Raw genomic sequence first — 13468 nt, 5'->3', positions numbered from 1 at the left:
ATGATGGTACCATCAGGAAGGTTGTTTAAATTCTTATGAGTGGATCTTTTTTAATGTAAATACTATATGTATGATTTATGTGACATTTTCATTCTGACAGCTTGGCATTTATCACAAAATATAGATAACACATATGATGTGTTAGTTTGTCACCGCTAAAAAAGAATAACCATCCTAGACACATGGAGGAACCAGGTTTGGGCTCAGGGTAATGATTATGTTTGGGCTGGGGCCAAACTAGATAACACTGAAACCTACAGAAAAATCCAAACTTAGATCCACCCTACAGTGACCCAGACCTAGTCCTCCATTCTACACTGTGCCACCCACCGCCCCCAGGCAGAGTGGGGAGCTTCAAAACTAGGAAAGGATAAGGCCTGAACTCAGAGCTCAGATTCATCCTCAATTAACTTGTATTCTGAAGATGAAGTAAATTCAACTCTTTAACATGGTTACCTGTCATTTTCTTAACTCACACAAAAAGTTAAAACCAGCACATATGGAAGACGTAAGATCTGGAGGAGGCTGAAGCTTCACGGAACAGAGAAGCTGGAATATTTCAACACAGTGTTTTACTGAAGGAAGTGATAGGGAGGGAGACGAGAAAGGAAGAGATGGTAGAATAATATAAATTAAAAGAGAACAGAGTTCAGTTGCAGCTAAGATAATTCCAAAATGAGCAGCGTAACTCAGTTATGGCAAGCTTAGCCCAGACACTGGCAGAATGAGTTTCAGTCTTGTGTAGCTGCTGCAGCCACGTGTGGACTTAGCATGGCCAGTTTGGTCCCATATGCACTTCAAGATGGAGAGTTATATTTGGGTCCTCAGAAGTGGCCACGTTAAAGAGTATTATTATCTGACATGAACAAGCTCTGGCAATCCCATTATTATGATGGGTTGGGCAGGGAATAGAGGTGGTTTATTCCTGGTTTAACCTTTCCAGTGTCCTCAAAAGCCACTGTAATATCCAGCAGCTCTCAAGCTGTGTCCTTGACAGGGTTTGGAAAGCCCAGAGGGTTTCTGTTAATTCACTCCTTGTGTTCTGGCCCAACTTTGTGGCATTTATTTGAGAAGCTATCCCTAAGCTGCAAAAGCCCTCACAGACATGGAGCTGTAGCCTCTGGTGGTGACTGAAAAGCTGGGAGCAGCTCCTGTTCTGGCCTGGGGCTGAATAAGCTGGTTTCAATAGATTGCCCATTCAGGAAGCACCCAGCCACCCTGGGTCTCCTACGTGGTAGAGCAGAGCTACTGCTGTGACCCTTAAATGCCACTTCATCACTGCTCTTGCCATTGCTGCAGCTTCCAAATGCAGGATGAGGAACCTGTTCCCTAGCAATGGAGGGGATAACGCTACTCTTCAAATCCCAAGTCAGAAGATGGAGCAGACAGGTTCTTGAATCCGAGTGCAAATCAGGCAGCTCTATGGAAAATACCTTGTGCAAAACACCGGGATTTTATATCCAATTGCAGACTGACAACTTTGAAAATGGAGTAGTGGCAAGTGCCAGCATCTTTTGCTGAACTTTTAGAACTATGGCTTCTCATGTGGAAATGGGTGTTTTGGGGTGCTTTTTCACTGGGATAATCCATCTGTGTCCTGTGTATTTCAATAATTAGAAGAGGCTGAACAGCAGAGGAAGGTGAGAAAGTCCAGCAAACACTTCTCTCCCTCCTGCCTTCTCTCTCTTCCCTCCCTCCGTCCCTCCTTCCCTCTCTTCCTTTTTCCTTCTCCCTCATCTTCAGAAGTCTCCCACAACCATGAATTCACCTCTTGAGTATAGTGCAGCCCTTCAGGCATTTTCTAGAATATGCCTATGCTGCTCAGCAGGTCCAGTGAGATGTGACAATACATTATCGCAACAGAAGAAGTAAGGAAAGAACGTAAGCTGGGGAGGAACCATTTTGTTTATAAGCCACTGTGCTGTGTCCTGTGTGTGTGAGCAGTGAACATTGCCACTGGCATTACAGCCTGGCGAACAAAGCCATGTTGCTTAATCCAGTGACACGAGAGGCCAGGAGACTTTATTTGTCTTTGGTTCCTAAAAGCATTTCAGAACCACCAGTTCCTTTGATTTCTGCATGGTAATATTGCACTCTTCCATAAGTTTTCCCACAGCAGTTTGCACTCCAGCTGGCAACACGTGCAGGATTGCAGTCCAATTTTCATATGACTCCTCCTGCCTATCACTGTTCACACAAAGCCCTTCTCAGAAGAGCTGAAGCCAGATCACCTGCTGGGGAAAATTCCCTTTGGTTTACTGCTTCCAGCACAGCTTTGGTCTCTTACACCAGCCTAGAGTCTGGCCTGTGCTGTGCTACAGCTTCCTGTCCCCTACTCCCGTTTGCAGATGAAAGCTCCTTTCCCAAAGCCTTTGGAAGCATCACAAATGACATGTGGAAGAAGCACAATGTGCCTGCTGAGGCAGAGGCATGCTCCGGGCACATAGCATATAGTCAAGCCTCTCTCGGCCACTGCCTCCCTAGGTGGGCTTGGTCAAGTCACCACACCTGCCCGTGTCTCCTCTCTCCTGCTTGTACACCACAGTGTTTCCTGAGCCCACTGGACCAGTATAAACCTCAGTAATTGTAAGGCTGGAAGAAATCCTTAGAAGGAAAATGCTGGAAAAACACAGCATTATTCCAATGGCCATTATTTTTTCTCATGAGACAACTAAAATCTAAAAAAGTAGCTGCTCTCTAGAAGATTCTGTCGCCATGAGTAAATGCAGAAACATGCGACACACTTGTATAGATGGGTATATATGGATATACGGGGGAGAGAGAGCAGCGACAGCAAGTGCGCGTGAAGCTTTTAGCAAACACCAGCACAGAAGGTCTCAGCCCAAGAGCTGTCGTGATCCCAGTGAGAGGCATGTCACGATTTCCTGTTCCTAGGAGCACCCAGCTTGCTGCAAGCTCTCAGGTGGATGGCTTCTCAGTGTCTCCTCCCAGTCTCCTCATTGCGGCGGGAGGTGCTGGAGAGGGAGTGACATTTCCATTCCAGTAATGAAATCTTATTGGCGTTGCTTCAGTCCCCCAGGAATTCCTATCAGAAATGCAAATGGCTAGGGGCCGGGGTGGGGGGAGGATGAGGAATATTAGCTTGGGAAGGAATTATGTGAGCTGGTCATGCCTCGGTTTCTCTATACCCCTGGTGGGGATAACACTGTGTCCCCACGCTCCCCTGTCTAGCCGGGTTTCCAGAGTATTGCAGGAGCCACTGGCTACGTGTTGCACATTGGTGGCTATGGCAGAGCTGAAAGCTGCATCATGTTGCAACGATATTGCTCCTTATGGTGCTTTTCAGCCCAGATCCTCATCGTAACTCCTACAAACCTGGCAGCACCAGATTTTTTTTTCATTTGGTGACTTTTTCCACACCGTACTAGTAACTCTGTGGCAGCAGAGATCTCCTTTCTGCTAGTAGAAAAGCAGGCAAGGCCGAGGCGATTCTGCTTGAAGGGCACGGGTGCATCTCCTCACGTTGCTGGTGCTCCTCCACACACCGGGCACCGGGACGAGGTGGCCGTTATCCCTGGAGTCGGGGTCCGGCTGGTGAGGGGAGCACAGCTGAGGCAAGGAGCCGGACGGGACCGGGCAGGGACGATGGGGTTGGGGCTGCTGTGTGCATGAGGTGAGGTGCTGCTCATCCCGGCAGAGCCTTGGTTTGGAGAGGCTGAGCCCCCGTGGCGGCCCCAAGCTCTCCTCGCCTGGGGATCTGGAGGATGCACGAAGGGGCCAGGCTGGCCTCCTGCTTCCATAAGTAAGTAGGGGAATAAGCGACCTGGTTTCCACCCCCGCCCGGTGCCTAGGCAGCTCCCGCCGATGTGGGTCACCCGCAGCCGGCGCTCTGGAAACCAGGCCGCTCCGTGAAGCAGTCCCCGGGGGGGACCCCCTCCACAACCCCCCTTGCCCGCCGCCTTTCCGGCCCAGCCCGCCCTCTGGAGGGGTCCGACCCCCGGGCACGGCGCGGTGCGACGGGGTGCGCGCTCCAGGTCCCGTCTCGGAGCGGTGAAGCGGGGGCGGCGGGCGCGGTGATTCGCTGCTTCGGGGGCGGCGGGCGCCCGGCTCATGCATATTCATAAGCGTGATGTCAGAGGGGGAGAACAGCGCGCGGTGACCGCCCGAGAGCGCCATTTCCTGGAGGAGAAGGCGGCGGTCGGGGAGCGGCGGGTGTACGGACCCGCGCGGAGGTGCTGCTGAGCGGCGGCTGCGCGCCGGCAGGGGGAGACCGCCCGGCGGCAGCGCCCGCAACGCACCCGCCCCGGCTGACCCGCTCCGTCGACCCCAGGCGGGGCCTCCTGCCCATCGCCCCGGCCGGAGCCGCAGCCAGAAGTTTGAGAGTCCCCGCAGCCTCCCGGAGGAGCCTTAGCCGCTGTCGCCGCCGCCGCCTGCGCGGGCGGTGGGAGCCCCCGCGACGCCGGGAGCTGGGGGGAGGATGGTGGTGCGGGAGCGATGGAGCTGAAGCGGAGCATGGCGATCCCGCGGCTCCTCTTGCTGGGACTGTGGGCTGCGGCGCTCCGGGACGTCGCGGCCGTGGCAGGTGAGAGGGGCGGACGGTCCGCTGGCGGGCGAGGAGCGTGGCCGCTGCCCGCTGAGGGCCGGAGCCGCAGGGAGGGGCGGTGGGGCAATGACCCCCGAGCTCCCTGGGCGCGGCGGGAGGGGCGGCGGGGCACGGCTCCCGCCGCCGGGTCGTGAGGGGGGCTGCCCTGCCAGCGGCGCCGGACCTGCTCCCTGCCGCCGTCCAGGTCCCCCTGGGCAGCCCCCGCATCTACAGGTGCTGGCAACCCGGTGAGGGCGACCGCCGGTCGCGGAGCTGCCCTGCCGACAGCAGCTAGGTGCCCGGGGACCCGCCGCCGGGCAGGGGGGGCCCGACGCGGCGCCGGGGTGCGGGGTCCGTCCGGTGTGGCGGCCGCGGGGCCTTGGGCAGCCACAGGTGGGGGTCGGGACTGGCCCGTTTTGGGCCCCCGCGCTTCACCGCCGGTCGCGGGGGGCCTCTGTGGGACCAACGGCTGGGCCGGCTACGTGGCGCTTGGGAGTCGGCGGGGAGCCCGGGCTGTGCGGTGCTGCGAGCCTCGCCCGCCCGCCTGCAAGTCCAGAGTAGTAAGTCGCAGCTCAGATAATCCTCCTCCTTGTTTGCGGAGGCATTGCTCTGGTATTTGCCTAGTGCGGATCGCCGCCGAGGAAATCCGGGCGCTAACACATTCCTGAGTGGCTTTTGTTGGTTTTTTCCCTCCTGAACTCATTTTTCTAAGTTTCATACCCGAGTCGGCAGGGAAAGGCGGCGTGTGAGAGCCTCTCGGCACCCGGGCGAAGCTCCCGCCGGCTGCCCGGGGGTTTGGGCTCCGCGCTGGAGCAATGTGAGCGCAGTGGCATGGAGCTGGAGAGCCGGCGGGACAGGTCGGATCGCTAGGTCAGGATCCTAAGGAATCTGAGGAGCAAAAACCCTTTCCCTTGGCGTGCATGGGTAGACATCTTCCTCTCTCTACACTCTTAAAATAACTTAACAAAAAGCATGCTTTTGCTCCTAGGAATCCAAATATTCAGAGGTGGCAAGTTAAAAAAAAAAAAAAAGAAGTAATGTATTTTGACAACTAGCATGTTTGTTTGCTGTCAATTGTCTGACAACTGGTTGATAAGAAATTTAGTGTAATTTTATTTCCAAGGTATACATTTCACCTCCTGCAGCTCTTACAGGTAGGCTTGGAGGAACTTATGTGGATGAGGTTGTTTCTTGTGTTGGCAAGAATGTTATCACATGAGAAATGGTGAATAGGAGAGTAGAAGGAGGAATTAGGTGGAAATTAAAATCCATATTGGCTTCCTATGTGATTGTTCCTGATACCTGTAGGAAGAGACACTGCAGCTGAAATTGGATTTTTGTCCAAAACCTATGCACTTATTAAAAATCCTTGATCTGTTTTTCTTCATTTCAGTTGATCTTGATGGAGGGATTATACTTAGGTGATGTGGAGAATTACAATTCAGGCTGAACACTTGTACTGTATATTAATTTCCTGCATTATTAATTTGTTTGGGAACTGAAAACCATAAAGGGTCTCTAACAACACTTATTTGTTTAATTTGTGGATAACTCTTTCAGCAGGGCAGTCTGAAAAAAGCTGAGAAGTTAGCTTTTCCTTGAAGGCTCCTGTAATGGAAATGTCTTTCAATTTGTGTGTGTTCAGCAGCCTGGCTACATCAGTTTTCTGTAACACAGAGAACTGCTATGAAGCTTTCATGTTTTATTCCCATATTGTGAGTGGTGAAAGGGAGGATGCTTTCTGGATGCACCAGGACATGTAATTTGTGTTACAGATGAGTTAAATAATGCAAGGTTAGATCATCCTCACCTAAGGTGATTAAATCCTTAGCCCAGCAAACAAGCTGTAGCAACTAAACTAAAATGGTCATCTTCTCGTTTTTTTCAATGCTGTCTGTGAATTTGTGAAATTCGTAAGAGCAGATAGAAAGGCAAAAGGACAGAGTGTGGGGAAACCAGCTGTTAACAGACCAGGGGATCTTATTAAGGAAAGGAGTTCTGCCTGTCTTGTGAGATTGCTCTCAGACCACTGGTGCTCTGCTGGGTACCAGCTGCTGGTGGCAGAGCATGGGCTGGTCCCCCAGTGCTGGCTCCCTCTTCTTCCAGCGGTAACAACCATGCTGTGAGTCTCTGGGCTGTTGCTCTGCCCTGCGAGGTGGTGCCCTTGTAGCTGGGGGGGGGGGGGGGGGGGGGGGGCGGTGGCATGTTGGCAAGAAGGGAAATGGCACATGAGAAATCTCTGTGTTTGAGCATTGGTCGGGTTGTAACAGAGTTTGAGAGCAGCAGGGCTGCTCACTTGGCAGTGCTCTGGATTTTACAACTGGCTTTTTTCTGTCTGGCTTGGTAGGCTAGCGAGGCATCCTGTGAGGGGCTAGCCAGCTGGCGAACTGGATGAAGTTGTAATATATCGTGATGCATGGCTGTGCAAGAGCAGCAGAGCGATGGAGTAATTTGTTTCTGAAGGATGTGGAGGCCACTGTCAGGGCATAATACGGAACTGGGCTAGACCTGTTCTGGTCTGTCAGTCCTGCATAGGAAATGGCCACTCTCTCTAACAAAACTAGCTTTACATTTATTTACCACCTTCTTTCTTTCCCACGGTCTCCTTTGATCCTCCCGTTTCCTCCTTTGTATGCTTTTCTTTCTTAAATGTGCTTAGATAGTTGGCTTCCTTGTTTTCTCATGGTAACACATTCCATATATTCGCTTCTGCTTCAGGGAAACACTCCCCATCCACCCACATATAAGGCAGTGCTCCAGGCCAAATTCTGATCACTTCTGTGTCGATGTAAACCTGAGCAGCTCCAACTCTGGCCCTGCTGCTGTGGGGTCACAACTATATAATTCTGAGCATAATGTGGTCCTTTGGCTGGTCAAGGGAGGCTCGTTTGAGCACCCGCCCACGTCACACGACAGAAATATCTGTTCTGTAAACAGTTCTGCTCCTCAGCGAGGTGTGCTGTGGAATAGGCTTTGCTTTCACGGATTTTGCAAATTGCAGAGAAGCTTTCTGTAATGCAGAGGAACAGTGTACGCTGAATAACGAGGCATAATTGATTCTTTCTCATATCCCAGCTTTTACAAATGCATACAATGGAGCGAGCACAATGATTTCTTAGCAGCACAGGAACACCATAGCTGAAATTCAAGCCTGGGGAAAAGAGGGAGGTGTGATACCATGTTGAGCAAACGCGCTTAGCACTGCTGGATCACTGATACGACTAAGCTCCCTGCTTTTTGTCCGACTCTGCCCGGGCACTGCTCTGCAGAAGCTCACCCAGCTGTTACAGGAGTTGAAAAAAGCCCCATGTACAGACTGAGCCACCGCTTTTCTCCAGCAATTGTGCTTTTGGTACTTGCCTTTCACTGTTGCTTAGCAGACATAGTAGAGCAGTGCTGAAACTAACAGACCCCTCTGCAGTGTGTGCTGTAGGGTATGTAATTCCAGACCACCAACCTGGAGTAATTTGCTGTACTCCAACCCCCCTTCTTCTGGGGGTGGGGCGGAGTAGTATTTTTTTTTTAGGTATGAAATTTACAGGACCTCCAATCAAATTAAAGGTGTCCCAGGGTCAACCCGTCAAACTAAATTGCAGCGTCGAGGGAATGGAAGATCCCGAGATGTTGTGGATCAAGGATGGAGCAGTGGTGCAAAGCGTAGACCAGGTGTACATTCCAGTAGATGAAGAACACTGGATCGGCTTCCTCAGGTACAACAGATGCAGAGAAGGAAGAATATCGCGGAAACTATTGCACAGTTTTTCTGCTGTCAGCTATATCTGTGCAACTGCAGTGACCTTGTCAGGGCAGAGTCCTTAGGTCTGCAGTTCAGCTCCTGGCAAGGCCATAACTGAGAGCAGAACTGAAGCTACTGAGGGCTGAGACTTTATGCACTAGAATCATATTGGTTTCCTAACTACTGTGGTGATAGGTGCTTTTCTAATGCTTGTGATGCTTGAGACATGACTTCAAGGCAAAAGGATGTTCTTGCCTTGTTTGTTCATCTTGTTCTGCCATACAGCTGGAAGATTAAGGTCTTACATGAAGCGGTTTTCTCTCTCACACTCACTCTGTTCTCTTTCTCTCTTGAGCTGTCAGTCTGCCTTAAGGGTGAGGATTGTTAATTGACATGAGACTCCCAGGACTATGTCCCTTTCCTTTCTCTGGGGACGAGTGTTTCTCACCTGAACCATCCCCAAGTCATTTTGCAGAGACTTTGCTAATACGTTCGCATTACCTGATATCAGTCCTGCACTGCTCAGAGGTGCAAAAACTCTCTTCTGCAAAGTAGCTCTCTGTGCCTTTATTTCAGCAGAAAGGGGGTGTCAGCTAGTTCTGGAAGTACTGAGTTAATCAAGACCCAAGGTTCTGCTCTGGCTTTCTCCATGCATAAAGAGAGCTTATACAAGCAAGAATGTCATCAGCGTGAGGGCTCAAAGCTGTTGACTGGAAATTACTCTCTCTGAGCTCCAGCTTCGTCTCCTGTGAAGTTTCTTGGATTGACATTGCCCAGACTCTCTAATTCCAGCAACTAAAAGTCTCTGTGCTAAAACTTGTCTGTAATAAACATTTTGATAGGTAAAAAATCTGTCCCCAGTAAAATTATTGCATAACGTTATGTTGCAGAAATAGTTTGTCTTGAAACTATAGCATTTACTTCTCCCAGTTCCCCTAGTTAACTCTCTTTGTTCCTCACAGCCTTTCAGTCTGATCTCCTTTCTCACCTCTTTATTTCCCTCCACTGAGAACTTTCTGTAGTACAGGGCTGTGTATAGAGTGCTAAATCTAGATGTGTCCGTATCTTTTTCTCCTTTTTCCTTTCTTTTCCTAAAGTGAGCATTTCTACTACCCACTGTGTGACTCCCTGCTGCGATCGCTGTGTTTCAGAACATGTGGCTAGATGGGCAGGACAGCTGATGCCATTTGAAGGTACAGCTCTGAAAATTGGGCTGTAGTGGGTCTAGTTTTTGCATTTCAGCAAACACTCTCCCTTTTCTGTCTTCCTTCCTGACATGTTCTTCCCCTTCCCCAAGGAGGACTGCTAGCATTAGAAAGGTGGGCAGCAGATCTGCGGAGGATTCCTGCATGGCAGCAGACGCATGGCTGCACATTCGGGGGGGGGACAATCAGCATTTCTACATTGACAGGCGCTCAGAGTCACACTGGTGCTTTGGGTAGCTGAGACCTTGTTGCATCTGGACCAAATTCTGCCCTTACCAGGCCAGCCTCATGTTGCTAATGGCAGTGAGGATACTGCAGATTTCCAGCAGTGGAGTGAGGAGCAGAATTTCTCCTCTGAACTGGAGGCCTATGACTTGAATGCTGCTCAGTCCCCATGGCTGCCTTCCCCTGCTTGGATGCATCTTCTCAGAAGGGGAGCTGTTGCTGAGCAAGGGACGACACAGAAGAATTTGTAGGGTGGGTACTGTGCTGGAGTAGGCCAGCATAACCCCTTGAAATCACCAGTTGAGATGCCCAAGGACTTTTGCAATGTGAGGCTCTTTGGGGATAAGAATAATACTGAGTGCAGCTGAGCTGAGGGGGAGACCTTTTCTGACCCATCTGTTCCTGGACAAGGCTGTCACCAGTCCTGTCACCTAACTGAGGCACGACAGTCAGGCTCATTGGAGGTTTGTGATATGGAGTTTCCTGCTAGCTCAGACATTGTGGGCCAAGCTGTTACTCTTGAAGGCTAGCTAGAGTCACATTTGAGGATCAAGATGACCAACCCCTTCCTATCCTCACAGGACACAAATGGTGGGTTTTCTGTGATGATATTTCGGAGGAAGGCTGTCTGCTCTGCTGACGATTCCCTCCACCCACTTTAGAAAGGAGCCTCCCATCTCTGCTGTTTTGCTGCGTGCTTTTTGCTGGCTAGCTGCTGCCCTCCTCCCCACAGCTGGCTGCATCTCAGTGGGTGTTGTCCGTGCATCTGGTTTGACAAACGCTTGATGGTCCTTTGGGGCAAAAACATGCTTTATCCACGTAAAATATCGATATGGCTTTTGGCTTTTTTCAGCTTGAAATCCGTCGAGCGGACAGATTCTGGGAAGTACTGGTGCCAGGTTGAGAACGGGGGGAAGAAGGAAGAATCACAGCAAGTGTGGCTCATAGTGGAAGGTAAGGACTAGTAGTAGTGCTGGTTTCCTTTCAGGGCTGACCCACCGATATGCTCTAGGTGGATGGGGTGAGAACAGATTGCTCCAGTGACAGGCTTCTTGGTCGTCAGCCATTGCCACCAACTGCAGTGAGATCACTACAGAGCAGGAGTAAGAACTGGTAGGAGAGTAGCTTCAAGGAGAGGAGCTGTCAGTTTACCTTCTGGTTTTACTTTGGCACGTTAGGAAGCAAGTGAAAGATCCTTTCATGCACAAACATTTCTTTCCAGGCCCTCAATCAGTTGTTGCTTTGGTCTCCAAATAATTTGTAGAGTGACTGGATGTTTCAGGCTGAAAGGGATCTGTCCATGGGATGCTCATGCTTAGCTCAGTGAGCTAAGCCTGATCTGGTCCAACCCACTTCTCCAAAGCAGGGTCATAGCCTGGTTCTGTGTATCAACCAAACAGGTCTTCAAGGGAAAGGTACAGTTTTAGCCCAATTCTGAGTTTCAGGAGATGTGCTATACATCAGTGCTTCATAGCTGTGACTGTTCCATGTGCACTGTTTTGCCCGGTCTTCTCTGATAAAGAATAACTCTATGTGGTTGCCCAAAGGTCACCCAAGGCAGTGTGGATCGGTGGCTTCTTACTGTCTCTCTTCATTTTGCTTGAGCCGTGATTGTTAGATCCTGAGAAGCCAGCAGTCATAGGGTGGCCTAATATTTGGCAAGGAAGTTGACAGTAACAGCGCATTTGCAGCAAGAAGTGGCTTTTTGGATGTAATTGGTCACGTTGTGGGCCACAGGTGAGTCAAAGTCTTAAAGAGGGGGAGCAGGGAGGGAGTATTGTGGGAGGTGGTGTGGTCTGGGTGTTTTATAGCAAAGGTTTGGCTTGCTCAGAGCTGTGGAAACATTTATTGCAGTTCTCATGGGAAGAGGAATGCTTACCTGCTGCCTTCCATAAATCCCAAGCTTTTGTCCACCTAAATTTTCAGGTGCAGTTTCAACTGGAGAACATTGTTTACAGCTTAAAACACTCTCTGTTGTGTAGAGTTTCTATTTCTATTCCAATTATCATGGGCTGCTCCAGAGGTGGCTGCATTTGCATGGTGGATGCATTAGGAGTGATTGGGTAGCTCAGCGTGCTAAGGCATCTGAAAAGCAAAGGAGCCCTCTGGATAGCACAGGCAAGAAATACCCAAGTCACAAAAGAAACAGCTGCATCTAGGTAAGGGGGAGTGTTGAGAATGAAGGCCAAAACTTACAGCAGAAGCGTAAGCTAAAAAAGAAAATGCAACTAGTTGCCTTTATGAGAAAAGCAAGTACAGCAGAAGCTAGTTAATCTTGAACTGAGCATGTAATCATGTGAAATGGGAGTTAGTGGAAAAAATTAAAAAATAACAAATAGTGATAAGGGGTGGATTTTTAAGAATGTGTCAGCTGTGTGCACTCCTTGGTGTTTTCTTACACTAAAGCCTATCAGTCCCACTGTCACTATTATGGCTGTATGTACCAGCTTTGTCTAGAAGTGATTGCTGTATCGATGACAACTGTTGTCCTCTTCAATCAAGAGAGGATCTTTCCTCTGGTCATTTTCAGCCTTTGGTAGTTGCTGACACCCTTCAGTCTGCCACACAAAACAAGCATGGACTACTGGTGATCTAACTTAAAGTGAGCTCAAATGGATTTCTGTGCTGTCTAGTATCTGCCTTGAGATCCACTTAGGTAGTCTGTATCAGGCAGAATTTGTAGCAATGGTATTTGAACTTTGTAATACAACTAAAATGCTTGATCTTATGAAACACTCCTCAGAATTTACAAACACAAAATTATTCTGAAATTATTTTCTAGTTTAGAAACTAGAACATGGCCTTACTGAGAACATGATAGCGTTCAATGCCTGGAGAGGTAATCTAAGAGGTATGCTACGGAATGTTATCACCTGAAAAACACAGATTATGTTTCTTACAGAACCTTCCCTCTGAAATTATACCTCTGACCATGCAGCTGTTCCCGGGGCTGCTGGCCCCTGTTGTGGCTATGGTCAGAGCCCCAGCACACCTGTATGGACACGTCCACCTGAATTAATGCTGTCTAAAAACTGAGCTGTAGGAAAAAAAACTGGCCCTGTAAGTTGGATGCTGTCTTGGAACAGGGAGTAGAGACGCTCATTTCCTTGCTTTGCCACCGATTTCCTGGTTGTTGGATGCTCAGTGCCTTCGTGGTGCATCTGTGAAAGGGGCTGCTGGCACTCGCCTCCTGTACTAGAGCCGGGAGGCTGAGTGTGTCTCATACAGTGAGGTATCCAGGTAGCATATATACAGGGGCAGTGCAGGTTCCTGAGCTGGATGAGTCAGCTGCACTCCCTGAACTATAAGAGTTTTTAATTGTGGTCTCATCTGGTCTGGTTAGCTGCTCTCAAAGTGAGAAAACCTGCCGAGCTGGGCAGGATCCTCCCACAAGTTTACCTCAGGTGCCATGGCAAAGGGACAGGAGACAGAGATCCTGCTCACAGGTAGAAGAAATGATGGTGTTTTCCCTTCTGATCTTCCTTGGAGAAGGATGGTAAAGCAGACAGATGTGTCACAGCTGGTATCTGGAAAGTGTATTAATTTTTATTGTTTATGTATGACTGCAATAAAAAAATAAAGTAAAACATGTAAGCAAAAATCGTTAGTAAATCATGATGATAGGTATACTTCTCCTGAACATTAGCCTTTGTACAGATAGGCACCATCATTCCTGAAGTGACCTATTTTTAGACCTGTTTTAGTTTGTTCATTTACTAGCCACTATAAAGGGAGTGGCAAGGAGACAAGAAGGCACAA

The 13468-nt window shown here is 49.6% G+C and overlaps 1 protein-coding gene across 4 annotated transcripts in view; it reads left to right on the top strand.

The window, feature by feature from the left end:
* Nucleotides 1–4132: 4132 nt before the first annotated feature.
* The window catches only part of TYRO3 (TYRO3 protein tyrosine kinase), a 42764-nt gene continuing 33428 nt past the window's right edge, over nucleotides 4133–13468 (top strand). For 2 of the 4 annotated variants that reach the window (XM_065064583.1, XM_065064582.1), the window contains exon 1: nucleotides 4229–4543. In XM_065064583.1, coding sequence (XP_064920655.1) covers nucleotides 4456–4543 — 88 coding nt within the window. In that variant the 5' untranslated portion in view covers nucleotides 4229–4455. Of the gene's footprint in view, nucleotides 4544–8069; nucleotides 8254–10562; nucleotides 10664–13468 lie in introns of all 4 variants that reach the window. The other 2 variants (XM_065064580.1, XM_065064581.1) reach the window with 2 other exon arrangements.

The sequence above is a fragment of the Columba livia genome, chromosome 5, assembly GCF_036013475.1.
Source record: "Columba livia isolate bColLiv1 breed racing homer chromosome 5, bColLiv1.pat.W.v2, whole genome shotgun sequence".
In the NCBI taxonomy this organism is placed as follows: Eukaryota; Metazoa; Chordata; class Aves; order Columbiformes; family Columbidae; genus Columba; species Columba livia.
Note: the sequence above shows the minus strand (reverse complement) of the source record. Positions and strands in the feature narration are given on the sequence as shown.